The following is a 19333-nucleotide window of genomic DNA, read 5'->3' on the forward strand; positions in this document are numbered from 1 at the left end:
CGTGCGAACACTGTTGTACCCTCTGTCTTTATGTGATGTAAGACGGTATACGTCGGTTAGTCATGCTCGAAACTCGGTCGTAATAATCTGGAAACTGCTTAAGTAAATTGATGTATTTGTCATTCTCGTGATGAGGTTTGACTAATAAATGTATGGAAGTCCCATTAGATACAATTCCTCTAATTTCCTTACTCTGATAGGCAAGTACAAGTTTCCGATTTCTAACATCTAATAGTATTTTATGGAAATGCGGAATGTCAGTGGCGATTATAGGAACGAGGACGTCAGCTATGATGACGCTCCATGGAAAATTGGATTTAGGACCGAAATTTAATTGTAACTGCCTTTTACGGTCCGCCTTGATCTCAGATCTGTTTGCGGCTTGTAGATTTTGTTTGGGGTCAGATGTGTTTTTCCCAAGTGTAGTGGGTGGCACTACACTAAATTCTGCCCTAATGTCGATTAAGAACTGTGTTCCGATTCTTTTGTCAGTTGGGCTTGATTGTATGTGAGATACGGAGCGAGTCATAGTCGGCTCGTAAATTCTATAGGCTATGTCCGTTAGCCTATCAAAATCGACATCTTCATCTCCAATTGCTAGTATCAGTTGGGTGTTTTGTGGGAGATGTCTGGGCCACAATTGATACAATAGACGTTTATATACTGTACGATTCCCTAATAAATTTGTAATGTGTCTTTTTAGTTGAGGTAGTGTACTGTCACCTAGCTCTACATTAGCTAAAACTTGATCAAATGTCTGCTGGTCGGTGAGAGATGTAACACGAATGACCTACGTTTTTAGACAATCGTATGGTGAGTCTGAATCCGGTTTAAAAATGACGTCAGGCACATGTTCAGTAATGTCATCCGGCAGCAATGAGTTTGCGTAACTAAATTTCGTGCTCTGACTTGTGATTCTGTTTGTAAAAAAAGCTTTCTAAGCGTGCAAACCGGAGTTGTGTTTCAACACATCCAGTGCGACACAGAGACTGGGAATGTAGCCGGATAAACACCTCAATAATAAAATGAGGAAATATAGTAGTAGAATGTAATGAGAGGAGAGAAGGAATGACATAAAATGTATTTGCAGAATTGCTGTCACGTTTTGTTTTTATTGTCGACGTTTGAGAACATAAGGAAGCTGAACTGGCAGTTAAATTTCATAGGGTAATCATATCCTCATTGTTTTTGAAGATTTCTTAAATTTTCCAAACAATATTCTTTACAAATGTAATCTCTGGGATTTCATGTACTCAAATTACTGGAAATACCGAAGTTGATTTATGGTTAGCGGTCTAAAGCGACCTCTACCATTAGTAGACATATCCCCGTATTCTACAATTAGACCACATGTGAATAATCCTACAGTATGATAATAATGATTGTAGGACGCATTGGTGCTTCGAAAGTTTTCCACTTATGGATGTCAGATCTAATCTTCCCTATCCCGATATCTCAATCATTGATCGTATTGTTTTATGAATTTAAACAATATTTTCAGAATGCAGAATTAAAAAGACTCAAATTGGCTCGAGCTGCAGAGATCGCCTATATCAAGGAAAAGAATGAATTAGCTCTAAAGTGTAAGGAAGACGAAACAGAAATCGAGAAATCGCGTTTCATTTCAATGGTGAATGCATTAGGTGCAGATACACTACGTGCAATGGCAACAGCCGAATCAGACCATAATCTGAGCATGTTGAACGCTTTGGGCCTACAAAGTACATTAATTACAGATGGGACGACACCAGTGAATTTGTTAACTACCGCTCATGGTTTAATTGGTTCAGTGTTTAAAGGTTCTTCTCGTAAACGTACTTCAGAGGTTTTAGACGATGTAGATGAAAAATGAAGCTCAATCGATATTTACTGTTTACATTCATGAGTTTGCTTTGATCTATTTCTTTATACTTGCTTGATTTTCTAATGTATTGTTTCAACATACTTTTTTCATGGTTGGCTGTGACGATTTCTTCAAATGAATACTTAATAATAATAAAATATGATGTGGGACCAGGCACATACATGCATAGGTCCAAGTTGCCATACCTCATTAGCACAACAAGATGAACACCAAATTTATAGAAGTAGTTACTTCAATGATAGTAATATGTAAAAGAAAAATTGTGTATACAGATATAGTACAGGAAGAAAGAATTAGTCCGTAAAAAGAAAGGTATGAGGGAATTCTAATCTCACGGTTTAAGAGAAGATAAATAGTGTATACACCTACGCCATTGTGATCGATTCTGATCCATGTTACACAGAGTCTCCAACCATTGGTTACGGTAGTCACGCAGACCCCAACCGAGTAGTCTGCATCCACCAACATGGTTCAGTATAGAAGTTAGTGACTTCAAGCACTGATGTCAAGATTTGGTTTAGCCGCCCCTAACCTAGTTCCAGCCGTCTCCAACACTAGTCAGGGTTGCGAGACGTGGTAATCAGTGTTCAGTCAACTCAACCAACCATCTCAGTTGATGAAGATTCACAACCTCATCAACTGATTTACCATCATTCCCTAATACCATGCGTCTAACCTCACTATTACTTACCCGGTGATCCCACAAGATTCGAGTAATATTTCTGAGACATCTATGATCAAATACTAGTAGCTTACGAGTATCTTCTACTCATAATGACCACGTTTCACAGCCATAAAGTAGGACAAAACGAACTACCGCCCAACATACTCCTCCCTTAGTTGATAAACGGATATTTCGCCTTCGCCACAAGTGATGTAAGTTGACAAAAGCCAAACGGGCCTTCTGAATCCGTGCTGAGATTTCATCAGACACCAACCCGTTACGGCTGATCGGTCTTGCAAGATAAGTGAAGTTGTCCACGCGTTCGATTACTTCACTCGCTATCTATAGTTCAGGTTATGACACTGACCAGTCCTGAAACAACAACTTGCATTTAGAGGGGAGAAATGCATCCCAAACATTCTGGCATTGTTGCTCAGTGCTACCAAAACACTGCATTTTATCAGCGTCTTCACCAAACAGGACTGTGTCATCTGCGTATTCTAAGTCAATAACCGTACCTCCTAGTACGAGATCGATCTTCGAAAATTTAGTCGACGAGAAAGTTATTTCCATCAGTAGGTCTATGATGAAGTTCAACAAAAATGGAGAAAGTGGACAGCCTTGGCGGACACCATTTGAGGTTGCAAAAGCAGATGACAGTTCGCCATAAGCTCTGACTCGACTAGTAGTGTTCGAGTAAAGAGCCTTCACAAGGTTTATGTACTTCTGAGGTACGCCTTTCAATGACAGACACTGCCACAGAATCTCGCGATCTACGGAGTCAAATGCTGCTTCTAAGTCAAGAAAGACTACCATTGTCGGACGCCGATAAGTATGCCTGTGTTCTGGAACCTGACGAATGGTGAATATGTGGTCGATGCAGCCACGACCAGGTCTGAAGCCAGCTTGATTCTCTCGTGTTTGCAGTTCACGAGTCTTAGTTAGGCGTCTGATAATTATTGAAGCTAGTATTTTAGATGCAATATTAGTCAAACTAATCCTACTATGGTTATCACAAGATGATTTTAACCCTCTCTTATATATTGGGACGATAAGTGATTGTGACCAGTCAGATGGGATTACGTCTAACTCCCAGATCTTAGCTAAAATATTAGTCAACCTAATCGCTAAAATTGGACCACCATCCTTAAAGATCTCTGGAGCCAATCCATCTGGACCAACTGCGCTTCCTCGTTTCAGATTAACTATAGCCTTTTGAACTTCTGCTAGAGTTGGGGGACCTACTTCAATGTTCCATTCACACTGTCTGGGAATAGAGGGTAGTTGTAGAGTAGCTGAGGGCCAGCTGAACTATTCTCTGAAATGTTCCGCCCATCGTTCCAAACGTCTGGACTGGGAGCAGATGAGGGTGTCGTTTTTTTCCGAAATAGTCTGACTTACACTTGACTTATTAATTCCAGCTTCTTTTATCAGTCTGTAAAGCTGTCTTGTGTTACCTATAGTCGCCGCCTTTTCCATCTCTTTTGCTTTCGTTGCCCACCACTGCTCACGGTCGTTTCTTAGACTTTTTCTTAACCTAGATCTGATTTGTTGTCGCTCTTCATCGTGTTCAGAGCCTGATGGGACGAGTTTACGAGAATCCATCAGTGCAATAAACCTTGAGGAAATCCATTGGTTCTTTGAAACTTACTTACTTACGCCTGTTACTCCTCGTGAAGAAGCATAGGCCGTTCACCAGCATTCTCCATCCAACACTATCCTGGGAAATCCTTTTCAGCTCCTTCCAGTTCCTATTCATCCTATCCATATCTGCTTCTTTTATCGGACGTAGTGTGTTCTTAGACCTTCCTCTTTTCTGCTTCCCTTTAGGATTCCAAGTTAAGGCTTGTCTCGTGATGCAGTTTGATGATTTGCGTAATGTATGTCCTGTCCATTTCCATCGTCTTTTCCTAATTTCTTCTTCAGCTGGAAGCTGATTTGTTCTCTCCCAGAAAAGGCTGTTGCTGATGGTATCCGGCCAATGGATGTTGAGTATCTTGCGTAGACAGCTATTTATAAATACTTGTACCTTCTTGATTGTGGTTGTTGTGGTTCTCCAAGTTTCAGCTCCATATAGTAGAACTGCCTTGACGTTGGTATTGAAGATTCTCACTTTGATATTGGTTGAAAGTTGTTTTGAGTTCCATATGCTCTACAATTATTATTATTATTATTATTATTATTATTATTATTATTATTATTCACAAACATCTTATGGGTACATAAGTGTTGTGAAGAAACCATTTCGGGTTTCTTCTTGTAGGAATGCGACCCTTGCTTTGCCAATCCTTGCCTTTACGTCTGCATCTGATCCTCCTTGTTCATCGATGATGCTTCCCAGGTATGTGAAAGACTCTACATTGTCCAGAGTTTAGCCATCAAGTGTGATTGGATTGCTGTTCTCCGCTTTGAATTTGAGGACCTTGATTTTCCCTTTGTGTATGCTGAGGCCTACTGATGCAGAGACTGCTGCTACACTGGCTGTCTTTGTCTGCATCTGTTCGTGTGTATGCGATAGGAGGGCTAGGTCATCTGCGAAGTCCAAATCGTCTAATTGATTCTGAGCTGTCCATTGTATTCCGTGTTTTCCTTCAGATGTCGAGGTCTTCATAATCCAGTCGACCACCAGAAGAAAGAGGAAGGGAGAGAGTAAACAGCCTTGTCTGACTCCGGTCCTTACTTGGAATGCATCTGTCAGCTGTCCTCCATGCACTACTTTGCACTGTAGTCCGTCGTATGAGTTCCGGATAATATTGACAATCTTCTCAGGAACTCCGTAGTGTCGAAGAAGTTTCCATAATGTCCTCCTATCCACACTGTCAAATGCCTTTTCATAATCAATGAAGTTGATGTATAGTGACGAGTTCCACTCAACTGATTGTTCGACGATGGTCCGTAGTGTTGCAATTTGGTCTGTGGATGATCGATCCTTACGGAATCCAGCTTGTTGATCTCGACGTTGGGCGTCTACTGCATCTTTCATCCGGCTCAGCAACACTCTGTTGAAGACTTTCTCTGGTACTGACAGTAGTGTAATGCCTCTGTAGTTCTCACATTTGCTCAGATCTCCTTTCTTTGGAATCTTGACGAGGTGTCCTTCTTTCCAGTCCATCGGCACTTGTTCCTCCTCCCAAATCTTTTTGAATAGAAGGTAAAGCATGTTTGCAGTTACTTCGATGTCTTTGTAACCCTGTGGTTTAAATCACTGATAGATGTCACTGTTGTTTCCACAGCTGTTTGTATATTTCTCCAAGCAACGTCTGGGTCAGCCTCATTTTCAGAACTACCTAAGTGTGACTTCAGTTGTTCCTGGAACCTACTTTTGGTTTTCTCGCTACTCAATTCAGTTCTAATGGGTCTTTTTACTGTGACTTTTTTGCGTCCAGTGAGGCACAAACAGATGTGTGCTCTTATTATAGCATGATCGGAGTCCAACATAGGTAGTCTAGAACGAGTGACAGTCTTCTATCGAGCCTCCCCAACGATGACTGATGGCAATATGGTCTATTTGAGTCCGTCGTTGGTTTGATGTAAGGGGTCGCCATGTTGGACGATGTCTCTCCTTATGCTTAAAATTTGTGTTTGCTAAAAATAAACGATTGTCTGAGCACAGTTGCAGCAGACGATCATCATTATCTGTTCGTTGTGCCGGAATAGTAAAATACCCACCTAAATGCCCTTCTGTTTGGTTTAAGCTACCTATCTCGGCATTGAAATCACCTGCTACGAGTACTATGTCTGAACGTTTGGCATTCTGAAGGAGTTTAGAAAGCTCTGTAAAATTCATCTTTCGTTTCATCCGGGCTTCAGTCAGTGGGAGCGTAGGCAGAAACGACAAAAAGGCAACGACGTATGTCCCTATCCTTCCGAGTTCTTACGGAGCCGTTTAACCGAACAGCACATAAACGACTGTTAACGGGGATTTACTCTAACAGTGCTTGTTGCGCCCTCATGCTTAGTGCCATGCCCACACCTGTTAGTCCACGAGAGCTGGCCGTCAGGTCACCAGATACACGGAGGGTATATCTCGTTGACTCTCTGTTTTGCCGAGGTGAGGTCAAGTGAATGTCCGCACTGGGATCCTGTATGCGTGTTTCGGAGACACAGCATACATCAATGGTACGAGATTCTAGGGTTCTAGTCAAGGAAGCCTGTTGACCGATTTGACATATTGGGTGCGTACGTTGAAGGTTCCAATGTGTAGTTTGTAGCGAGGTTTTAGTAGACCTGGAACAGTGTTTTGTGCACTAGAATCGTTGGCTATGGTGACACTTGAGGAGGAAGTCCAAACAAGAAGTTTAGTATTGAAAGTCGATGTGGAAGGAGTAATAGGAAGTGAAGACGGAGGTTGATTATGAATACAGTGGTCTTGAGTGCTGTTAGAGGTATGAGGGCTGTTATCACTTCCCGGTTGCCCACACCCTGAAAAGGTTCTTCTGGAGGGACCTGAAAATGAAATCAGATTAGAGGTGGTCTTAGTAACCTGGGAGCGTGACCGCAGTGCCCAAGGGGCAACTGCTTGAGGTCGGCCACACAAGACCTTTTTATGGGTAATTTTTGCGTTAGCTCCGTACTTGTTGAGACCTTACCGCCGGAGCAGATATCCGTGGGATAAGGCGAGGTGTGCATTTCAGGGTCGACCTTTCCTAACCCCACCCCTCCTTGTGGGAAGGCATCATCTCTGTCATGCTGGTTGTCTGAAGGAAACACCTTACTGCTGTCACACTTCTGTACAGTCAGCAGTACGACTTGGCCTTCGGACCTTAGCTTTGTTGCTTTTAGTCTTCACGCACTTCAACTGACCTGTTTGCCATGGTACGAACTTGAGGAACAGTTGTTCTAGCCAGTATGGCTCGGTTGCTTCATCACGATAGGCAGGCCCGACCACCACGTCAAGGTGGCAACAACGGTCAGGTTAATCGATTGTACGTCCTCTTCTTAAGTTCATCATGTGTCTGTCCGACATTGTGTTGGATAGGAACTCTATTATCTAAAATGCACTCATTAGTATTAGAATTAACAACCGAAATCGGAACAGACTCACCTGCCTCCTGGGATTGTGTAATCAGCATGTCGGTTGTGTATTGTGACCGCTGCTACCTAGAATTTGAACCATAGACTTTTAGACTATCCTCACCCACGAAATAATGTTGAATTTTTATATCCCCAATTTGTGGATGATGTGGCTTCATTCAAAACATATTTCTCACATTGGTTAGAGTAAACATTAGAAGTGTTTTTGTGATAAGGATAAACATCAGTTGATATGAAATCATCCGAATTGTAGTCAAAATCGAGGTCATTTAGTACTCTTGCTTCGTATTCAACAATTTTCCCACAAGAAACAAATGCATTATGAGGACAAATAATATTTGGTATAACATCAAGCTTTGACTATTCTCAAATAGTTTCCTCGAATTTAGTAAGAATGTTATCGCAGAGTAAAGGATCATTAAAAAAATCAGCATCTTTCACGACTGCATCAGGTTTTCGATCATGACTAGGTTCACTCAACATATTTTCCTCAGATTTGCAAGGAATTTTGTCAGAAATAAGTCAGTCATTAGGAAAAACCATATCTGGTACAATAACATGAAAAATCTGATAGGTTGATTGATTAGAAACTGTTGTTTCGTAAGATTTCTGAGTTTTATTTAACTGTGAACTGCTATATGACTCTACACTGTTTTGTGAAATCGTTGATAAAGATAAATGATCATTATAAATACTCAACTTAGTAGAACCAGAATTACAAGACTTAATATTAGTTGCAGCAAGATGAACAATAGTATTACAAACTGACTGAATATGTCCAATATCATCACATTTAAAGTACTCAGAATTACGAAATTTACATGAATTAAAAGAGTGGAACCTGCCATAGGAAAAACATTGACCCAACTTGTGTCGATCTTCGTGAACTGTATCGCATCTCCTCAATGAATTATCTGCATAACCTTGTACATGCACCTTATGAATCATTTTACGAAATCTTCCTCTTTTACCGCATTCGAAATTTGTATACTTGACATAGTCTAGCAGTAGTTCCTTGAGATCTGTGTAAGCGCGCGAAATGGGCTTTTTCGGTAAAGCCAGAGTTTCTAATAAGCTGTAAGCTTCTTTTCCGATGAATGTGAGGAAATGTGCTACAATATTAACATCTTCACCACCTTCCTTGGACATAGCCCAGATTTCGAACCTTTCAAAGCAATCCTCGAAAGCATCAAAGTCTGAATGTATATCCAACAATTCCATCACAGGCTCCATCGCGACGCCGATGTGATGATCAGGAGTATTTGAATCATAGTACGAACTAAGAATCACAGAAATAACTTGTGTAATCGAGAAATTTTTTAACTTGTAACTTGTTGTTTGAATGTAGAACTAAACGAATAATGAAACGACATCATCATACCGATGAGATGTATGTACATGGAGAAAGAAAGCAAATACTCTTTCTCATAACTAACTTTAATCGGCATTATATTTAGACTGTTCTATGTGGATCTTCTTTAATATACAGCAAACACTCAAGAAACTTCAAAGACAAACATCTTATGACCCAGCACTTTGTATATGTGAAAACATCCACAGAATGTTTTGAATAGTCTTCATTAATTCTGGTTAGAATCGTAGATCAGTAACTTAAAGTGGACTGAGTCAGAGAGATAAAATTTATTGTAGTCCAGTGTACCGATAATGACCTTGATTTCTACCAAATGCACTGATGAATCGATAAGCTTTAAAAACTAGACCCGATAAATATTCTGCGATTCAGTGATAGGCTAATATTAGAACGTGCCAACTCATCACTCTGGATAAAACACTGCGTGGACATTCATTACTGAATGGTTGAGAAACTGATTTTTTGAACACTCAACTAATGGTGACTCTCGAAGACGATTAGCCTTGTTTTCTCCATTATAAAGCACTTACAGCCTCATAACTATTTCACAACATTTCTAATCGTTGTGTGAAATGTTGGACGAGATTCTGTCATAAATAATCAAGACTACACACAGTTCTGTGTTTACAGGAAAGTTGTCGAAATTTCTACTGACGATCACTCTAATGAGGTTTAAATACTTTCCTCTAGATAGGAGGTTTTTCATTGTTGGGTGTCGAACGTCGAGATGTCCACATGATAACCATAACAATCCATTTATATTTTTTAATGGGAAACACTTCAACCTAGGTTTTCGGATGATCAACTCAGTGAGCTATTTCACTTATGATGCTTATGCGCATGTTTACCAATTTCACCTCACCTATGTTACATGTCGATCACAGGAAGTTTCATAACAGTAGAGATAATTAAAGAACACACAGTGAGATAAAAGAAAGAATTGAATACATTGACTTTTGCGTTAAAATACTTAAAGTGAAACTGAGAAGTATGTTTTATCAACGGTGTCCAATCATGTTTCGAAATACGTATCCTGACTTGTGCAAAAATTACAGGTTGAAGGACGTGGTTTTCAATCTATCGTTATCGATGTGCTAATCTTGTCTAGTATTTTGTTTGAAGAGTTGATTCGGCAATTCTTATTATTTTTGCCTAGCCTTGTCTACAGTATGACGAAGCTTCAACTCATCTGTTTTACTAGTCGAAGTGACTTCTGGCAGGTTCTGCTGACTCAACCTAGTGCATTTATTTCTATTGTAACTGATTTATTTATCCATTTCATAGTATAATGATTGAAGAAACGGTTGATCCATTTTCATTTAGAAAAGTCATCTTTTATTCACAGGATTGTTCTTGTGCTTGTTATATTGCTCGGTCTTTTAGATGTTATCCCTTACAGTGAATAAACAGAATTGCCTTTAGATTTGCTCATACACACACGCACACATACTTCAGTTTAGTATTGGTTTCGAAGAATATTCTGATGTTTGTATATGAAATCAACCGATAGTTTTAGCACACAAACTATTGCCAAGTGAAAATCAATAGAGACTAAAGTGTTAAAATAACTTCAAATCATTTAATGAGAATACTTTGAACTGTAATATGGTTTTGTTTCTAAAAATTCACATCTGACACTATATATTTAAACACAGATTAGATGTTATCAGTTTGTATATGACAATTAAATCGGAATGTCATTTATTTTAAAGTTATTCATCATCCTACACTTCGGAATTGGTTATATTTTGCTCTATACATACGAACTGATTTCAATATTGTTGACAAAATTCAAACCAACACTAATGAACCCAATTAGACAATTAAGTCAAAATGATGCATCATGTAGAACTACTAACCTACCCGACAATAAAAAGTTATTTAGATATAAATTGTATTTAGATTATGCTGTAAATTTGTTGAAAACTACTAAGAAATCTAATGTAATGGAAGCTATCGAAGTTATTTTATGTAAATTCTAATTTCAGATTACATTTACATGAATATTTCTTAAAATGTAGATATTTTAAAAGACAATAAATTGACCAAACTACAAACTGATTGTTTATATCATTTGGCCGTTGGTTTCTTAAAATTAAATGTAATTAAAAATGATTATTTTATTCCTTGATAATAATGTTCTTTTGTATTTATTTGTTTGGCAGGACTATCATAATGCTACCATCTATTGTCAGTGTTTGTTAACCATTGAACCAGATAATCAGAAAATCAAGAATCTGTTATTGGAAATCAAATCACGCTCGTATGAAGGTAATGATTATCTATGAGTATATGTACACATGTATGTCACAGAAGTAATTCTGTTCCACCACTTTATGTAAATATATTTCACCTACATCACCTAAGTGATTGTAAACAGTGTGAAGTTTGCGACAACATCAGTGTCAATTCACTAATATTCCTTGACTAAAAGGGATAATAATGAAGCAAGATGTATTTATGACCATAGTTTGTCTTTAAACACTGGTCGGTTTCTTATTATGACGTTTTCAATAACGCGGAAATGAGTTGTGAAGTCTGCCAACTATAAATAATAATGTATGTTTGAAGGTTGGACTGGCAGATGAATAATTAAAATAGTTCAATTTGTCTTAGTATCAGTGATAAAAGTAGGATTCGATTCAACTCCATACGTTTTGTTAGTTTTTATGCTGATGAAGCGTGATGCAGTTAGTTTCTCTTCAGACACTTCCACAGATATACAGTAAGTTATTCGTCAGGTTTTTCAAATATTCTTCCTTGAGAAATACTCTGGAGTTGGTCAGGGAATTTCGGTTTCATTTTCCCTTCGAAGATGAAGGAGGTAACAGAATATTCCTTGAAGGTTGGTGACCGACTTTGACAAATTGGTGCTGGTTCATGGAATTTTAGCAACCAAAATCCCTTTTGGATGACAGACGATAAAATCGACTATGAAGTGAATGCATTAATTTATCTTCACATCAACATCACTGACTTCTCATTGGTTACTAAAAGTGTATTCACTTAGCTCAAAGAAAAGTGTCGAACAGTCAAGTTGCAGATTGTGGAATCTGTTGATGAGTTGGATGTTTTTGTCAAATGGTGCGAAGTGATGTCTTAACTCTGATGAACACATGTTGGGAATGATACATGTGTTTACTGTATTCTGTTAAATACTAATATTTTGAAACATACAAATTCGCTTTAACCACTGATTAATCATCTAGCGCGGAATATGTCTATGTAATATCAGTACATGTCTGCCATTAATACGATCTGTTAAATATAAAAGTTAGTCGGTCCACAATAAATTCCGATGACCTCTTGTTGGGATATTCAGAAAAATATCCCAAAAATTATCCTGTTAAGTCTAATGCTATCCTTGAACGTGAAATGGTGTCGTTTCCCTACTGGTCAATATTTATTTCACGTGTCATTTTCCTGTTGGTCAAATATTATACAAATGTTATTTTCTATTTTATGGTAAGATGTGGTCTGCTTGATTGGTATATAAACAGAGTATGTTTGAAATATAGGATTCATATCGCAGAGGCTGAGACTTGTGTTCTGGACTTAACTGGCTGCGCTAGGTGGAAAGCAGGACCAATCAGAACTCTAGGCTGCTCATACGGGTTGACGCGTCATTGTTCCCACCGATAAGTCATTGCTCTCTAATGGGCGGTCATAAGTTATAAAAACTCTCGAATGTAAATATTCTGAGATCTTCAACAATTCTCTTTCTAATTTTTAGTCCATTATGGATAGCTCTTCATAGTTCCTTCGCACATCTCAAATAACGTGAATTACATCCACTACTGAATTAGAGTACGTAAACTTACTGTTAATTAATTTTGATTTCAGCATGAGTAGATATGTCATTCACTTATAAATTTGCCATAATTACTATAATGCCTCAGCTTCATGATATTTGGGACTAGTCAGTGAGGTCTATCTATAATCTTGAGGTCTGAACACTTAAAACACTATGTAACATGGATAGTTTGTAGGATAATGGGTTCTTCATTTGGATATAAGAAAAGGTCAGAATCATCCTGTGATAACCATAGTAGGATTAGTTTGACTAATATTGCATCTAAAATACTAGCTTCAATAATTATCGGACGCCTAACTAAGACTCGTGAACTGCAAACACGAGAGAATCAAGCTGGCTTCAGACCTGGTCGTGGCTGCATCGACCACATATTCACCATTCGTCAGGTTCCAGAACACAGGCATACTTATCGGCGTCCGACAATGGTAGTCTTTCTTGACTTAGAAGCAGCATTTGACTCCGTAGATCGCGAGATTCTGTGGCAGTGTCTGTCATTGAAAGGCGTACCTCAGAAGTACATAAACCTTGTGAAGGCTCTTTACTCGAACACTACTAGTCGAGTCAGAGCTTATGGCGAACTGTCATCTGCTTTTGCAACCTCAAATGGTGTCCGCCAAGGCTGTCCACTTTCTCCATTTTTGTTGAACTTCATCATAGACCTACTGATGGAAATAACATTCTCGTCGACTGAATTTTCGAGGATCGATCTCGTACTAGGAGGTACAGTTATTGACTTAGAATACGCAGATGACACAGTCCTGTTTGGTGAAGACGCTGATAAAATGCAGTGTTTTGGTAGCACTGAGCAACAATGCCAGAATGTTTGGGATGCATTTCTCCCCCTCTAAATGCAAGTTGTTGTTTCAGGACTGGTCAGTGTCATAACCTGAACTATAGATAGCGAGTGAAGTAATCGAACGCGTGGACAACTTCACTTATCTTGCAAGACCGATCAGCCGTAACGGGTTGGTGTCTGATGAAATCTCAGCACGGATTCAGAAGGCCCGTTTGGCTTTTGTCAACTTACATCACTTGTGGCGAAGGCGAAATATCCGTTTATCAACTAAGGGACGAGTATGTTGGGCGGTAGTTCGTTTTGTCCTACTTTATGGCTGTGAAACGTGGTCATTATGAGTAGAAGATACTCGTAAGCTACTAGTATTTGATCATAGATGTCTCAGAAATATTACTCGAATCTTGTGGGATCACCGGGTAAGTAATAGTGAGGTTAGACGCATGGTATTAGGGAATGATGGTAAATCAGTTGATGAGGTTGTGAATCTTCATCAACTGAGATGGTTGGTTGAGTTGACTGAACACTGATTACCACGTCTCGCAACCCTGACTAGTGTTGGAGACGGCTGGAACTAGGTTAGGGGCGGCTAAACCAAATCTTGACATCAGTGCTTGAAGTCACTAACTTCTATACTGAACCATGTTGGTGGATGCAGACTACTCGGTTGGGGTCTGCGTGACTACCGTAACCAATGGTTGGAGACTCTGTGTAACATGGATCAGAATCGATCACAATGGCGTAGGTGTATACACTATTTATCTTCTCTTAAACCGTGAGATTAGAATTCCCTCATACCTTTCTTTTTACGGACTAATTCTTTCTTCCTGTACTATATCTGTATACACAATTTTTCTTTTACATATTACTATCATTGAAGTAACTACTTCTATAAATTTGGTGTTCATCTTGTTGTGCTAATGAGGTATGGCAACTTGGACCTATGCATATATGTGCCTGGTCTTACGTTGTTACTGACTGACTGCCTGTTGAAAACTACTAATGAATCTGATGTAATGAAATTTTTGAAGTCTATGCTGTCACATGCTATTCACTTAGACGTACATGAATCTAGTTATGTTTGTAGCCATTAATGAGCTATGAAATGTCATTGAAATCTGGTCAAGCATTTAGTGACTTTTACGCAGAGTACTTTACTTGTATTTATCTAAAACCTATAGTACACATATGTACTTGATTTGTTTTTGATGTCTGTACACTTACTTATTTTATCGATCGTTTGCCTCCTTACTCACCTTCATTTTATACTTTGTTTATTTTTGTGAATGATACAACACACACCTAAATATTTCAAGTAATATGGTAAATACCTATTCTATCTGAATCTATCTGACTTTATATTTGGGACTAGTCAGTGAGGTTTGAACACTGATAACATTATGTAACATGGGTAGTTTGTAGGATAATGGGTTCTTATCTTGCAACTACATCAATAGTCATAGGATTTTTAACAGTTACTCCCTTTCCACTAACCAATATGTATGGTCTCAGTATTGGCAATATACTTTTGAATATTCTTAAAACTCTTATCATCTTCTCTTTCTTCAACTTCACGTTCTTTGTTTTACTCGAATGAATTTTAATAAGTTGAATCCTTATGATTTTTGATGATACTACCGACTTCAATTTTGCCACAATTTATTATTTAATCATTAACATGGAGGAGGACTAGTAGATTTTTGTTAAATAAATTGAAATTCAATGCTTTCTGACACTAATATCTATATTTGTTTGTACTGAATCATTCTATCCAAACTGTTTTCTAAAATGTTGGCTGTGTTACATGTAAATTGACGTTGTGATTGGTTGTTTGCTTTCATATGATGGTGATTTAAACCTAGTAAAAGATTTGTTTCGTGATTTGAACGAAAAACACTTTCAAACTAATCAGAAAATACTTGATTACAATCAATCAAAGCACGTCCAATTCTATTTTATGTTTGATACAAAGACAATAAGTGTTATCAGCACCTAATTAAAATAAAAGGAAATGTATCTATTGAGATAATAAATTTTATTTACTGCAACTTCGAAAACAAAAGCGCTTCGTGGGACCATAATGTTTTCGGCGAACTACATCAGTCGGGTAATTTCGCCTGCGTATGACATTCGCGTACCTGATACATATTGTTTTCATTCACAATATAGTTTTTTATTGTTTTTAGAAAAGTGAATGCAAACGGAATATTTTCTCAGAAAGTCTTTTTCTTTTATCTTCATTTCGCACAGGTATTCAGAATAATTCCGTCATAGTGAAGCCTTCAACATCGAATTAATTGCTGCTTTGACCAATTTACAAGAAGCGATACATGAAACTGTAGTTGTTAGAAACAAACTGCTCAATATTAACCAAACAGATATATGTATAAGTTAACCATCGATTACTTTAAAGTAAAACACGTCATAGAAGTTAAATCATTGAATTGAAGTATTCAGTATTATCGTTCAAATTATAAACTTTAATACGTGAATAAATTTAATTTTTGGATTCCGAATAAAGTTTGATTGTTTCGCTATTCTGGTAAACAAAAGAATGCCGTGTATGTGTATGAAAGAATGAAATGTTTTAATGATGTTAGCTGAAAAATGCGAAGTTATTGGATTGTTGGAAATTAGTTAGGTGAACAATGTGGCAACAGTTTAGACTGGGTACAAAGTTGTTTTGCTAACTGAGGTTATTTATTTATTCATGAAACTATGAGAATTTCATGTAGGCGTTCAAGATATGTATGCACCTAATTCATCAATTAACATTCATTATGTATACTTCCGTTGATACATGAAGCTTAAAGAATCAATTGTTCTCTTGTGAGAAGGCCTGGTGATGAAATAATTTCTGGCTAAATAAACTGGGATAATTAGTCCCTGTAATTGTTGAATCTCGATAAACGATTCGATTGGTCTACGTTGTTGTTCAAATAATGAATGATGGGGACTCCTTTAACATGATCAGGAGCCAATGAGAACCCAATAGTACGGCCAATGACATACAAAAAGGCTCCAACAATTTTCCTCGAACAATGAAACCGAAGTGTATGACACGATTGCAGAAATAGCTTGGTATTCTAGAAGTCAAATCTGAAGTAGAACAACTCTGTATTCATAAAAATACCTATGACCTTTGAGACATGCTAAAGGCAGTCAGCTAAAATTAATAGTAAGTGGTTAGTAAACAGCAATGGTCGTGAAGAGATTTGAATAAAAACGTTGTTTGCGGTTATCGTTACAACTAAGATAGTAATACTATTGATGAAAACTTCATAATTTAAGGGCCTACTACCAGTAATTGAAGTTATGATCACAAAGATCATACTAAATAGGTGAAAGAAAATTTGATTTTATCAACCTTTGCTTGCTAACATATTGATTTTGAATTGCTGGATATACAATATACAAACATTCCTAGTCTTTGAGTTCACCACAAAACGTTTACTCCGTGGATAACTCTCTATTTTCATTTTCTTTAGAGTGTTTTAGGCCCTTTGAAAATCTCTTTGATTATTATGTAAACTCTGTTTTATAATCGGATAATTTTTATTTTATTCTTCTGAATACCACAGGTAGCACAAAGCCATATGTAGTGGGGTTTGTTTAAGAGATTCTGTAAACCTTACGAAACTGGTCACATTCAAAAAGTGAATATTCTTCATTACCAGATTTAGCTTAATTCTGCTGCATTTTTATTTATATAAATACAGCACTTCATGTTGATAGATTTAATCATAAATAACATGTCATTCATCTATTCGTAGCTTTCTATGGGTTGCATTGAATCAAAATTTGGAAAAAATTCTTTTTTTGATCGATACCAACAGTTTACTTTTGCTAATCCTAATCGCCATATTGAAATAAGCACCTACATATGTTACCGTATATCCATTCTAACTAGCTTTAAAATAATTAGTGTACGGTAAACTATAACGCTGACTGTGGTCGGTGGAACCACTATAAGTCGAAACGACTTTAAATTTAATGTGCGTGTTCTAAACGAATCGGTTAAATGACACAATACTGGCTTGGTGATTTTTATTCTGACAACGTTGGCTGTCACTAGTGTCCTTTTAATTTGTTCATATTTTCACAACTGTTGGCTTGTCATTTCCTTTAATATTCTGGGTAGGCCCTTATAGCTTTACGGTAAGTGACTGTGATATTTGTATGAACTGATGATTCTTTTTGTACTCAATAAGTGTCTGATTTTGAATTTCAAATACAATATGTTTTTTTGTGCTCACCTAGTTCTACCTCACTTAAATTGAGTTATTTCGGTAATTCCTATTTGGCACAACAATTTGACTATTTCTAATCATCACAGTGACTCTGAACTGTCCAGAGCCGGTAAAAATGAACGTGTTTCGAAATCTCATCCCGTGTATACGAAGATGTTTTGTCTCCTTCGTTATCCATGGCGGAGGACCGTTAATTTCAAATGGGATTAATTGTGATTTAAAGAGGGGGTGGGTGTTAAGCAACTAAATGTATTTTTGAACATAAACCATGCTTCATATATGAAGGAGTTGATACATCCTACCAGTGCGTTGAGACAATACTCCTTAATGGCTGATGCATTTGCTCGCCATATATTTAAGCGAGGTTAAATCTGATCATATATTATGACTCAAGTTCGGAGCAGAATCAGAAAAATAAATGATCATTCTAAGCAAGAGGTGATGAAAGACAAAAATACAAAATATTCTCAAACTCGTGTATGAGTACTGAGTTCAGTGACGAAGATCACTGTTTTAAACTAGGGCGTGAATCTTAGGGTATATTCTCTGCTAAATTATGTTCCAATACGGTCGTGAGACACTGGATATTGGAATAACTGTCGGATGCAATAAAAAACAAATCCTCCTATTTAAATTAGAAACACTGAATTGGTCTAATGCTAGGTACCGGTTCTTTTAATTCTAAGGCTTGGTATGTGGTGGAAGAAAATCATCAAGCCAGCAGATTGAGCTGTGATATATAACAGTTAATGCACAGTAGTTTATTCAGTGTTTGTACATAGACATGTGTACTGTATCCATTAACGTTTGCATTTGTCGGATGATTCAAACTATTTTGGTTATGATTGTTTTTAGTTGAGTTAAATTTGGGAAGGACTCATCATAGTATTATTAAGAGGTATCAGACTCTTGTTCAATCATAGCAGTTTTATACTAGGAGAATTAGCAAACATTTAAAGGGATTCGACGTTTATTGAATCAGGGTATTTGAAACAGATATGTTGAAAATACATCTGTATACTAATTTTGGAATACTCTATTTGAACATGAAATACATTACGTCAGTTCTGTAGGTTAAGTAGTACACAGTTCTTTGATTAAATTGAAGGCAATATATATGAAGCTGTCGAATATAATTTTAACCAATTCCCTAGCTATCACTATCTATCTACCTGTCTGTCTAACCCTTTATATTTATCACTAATACTTTAGAATGCTGTCTCTTTTTTTGTTTTTTAGGTGCATTTGTTTCACTCGAACTTTTAAAATTGCTTATTTGTACTTCTGACTTTGTACCGTTTGATTTTCACCTTGTTCAGGTCAGCGTTAGGCTGCAACATAGAGTTTCCGAATGAGGAGGGGACTTTGTTGACTCGAGTTTGTGGGTGACTTTCGGAACGCGATAAACATTAGATTTCCTCAGTGTACGTTAGCGCTACTTATGAACCATTCACTTGTGAAGCCTGAAACGTTACATGTTGAATCTTGGAGCGGTTATTGGGCTGTGTCCAATGTCTGCTGCAATACTCCTGGTACGGAAGC

General features: G+C 37.6%; 2 protein-coding genes across 2 annotated transcripts; both read left to right on the forward strand.

Moving 5' to 3' along the window:
• The first annotated feature begins 749 nt into the window (after positions 1-749).
• MS3_00000629 (uncharacterized protein) lies at positions 750-2239 on the forward strand. Its single transcript, XM_051208326.1, has one exon. It carries the CDS (start codon positions 1370-1372, stop codon positions 1850-1852), a length of 483 nt encoding a protein of 160 aa, XP_051073948.1. The 5' UTR covers positions 750-1369; the 3' UTR covers positions 1853-2239.
• An 8241-nt stretch (positions 2240-10480) lies between these two features.
• Positions 10481-17344, forward strand: FIS1_3 (mitochondrial membrane protein). Its single transcript, XM_051217613.1, has 4 exons — positions 10481-10905; positions 10956-11035; positions 11100-11205; positions 15792-17344. Exons 1-4 carry the CDS (start codon positions 10629-10631, stop codon positions 15836-15838), a joined length of 510 nt encoding a protein of 169 aa, XP_051073949.1. The 5' UTR covers positions 10481-10628; the 3' UTR covers positions 15839-17344.
• The last annotated feature ends 1989 nt before the right edge of the window (positions 17345-19333 follow it).

Source organism: Schistosoma haematobium, chromosome 1 (genome assembly GCF_000699445.3).
Source record: "Schistosoma haematobium chromosome 1, whole genome shotgun sequence".
Classification (NCBI taxonomy): domain Eukaryota; kingdom Metazoa; phylum Platyhelminthes; class Trematoda; order Strigeidida; family Schistosomatidae; genus Schistosoma; species Schistosoma haematobium.

What these genes read in the sequence shown, in the direction of transcription:
- MS3_00000629 (XM_051208326.1), top strand. Translation starts at nt 1,370, where the DNA reads ATGATAATAATGATTGTAGGACGCATTGGTGCTTCGAAAGTTTTCCAC.
- FIS1_3 (XM_051217613.1), top strand. Translation starts at nt 10,629, where the DNA reads ATGTCATTTATTTTAAAGTTATTCATCATCCTACACTTCGGAATTGGT. An exon ending in AGCTATCGAAGTTATTTTAT is followed by an intron (nt 10,906 to 10,955) that starts GTAAATTCTAAT and finishes CTTAAAATGTAG; the next exon opens with ATATTTTAAAAGACAATAAA. An exon ending in CAAATCACGCTCGTATGAAG is followed by an intron (nt 11,206 to 15,791) that starts GTAATGATTATC and finishes CATTTCGCACAG; the next exon opens with GTATTCAGAATAATTCCGTC.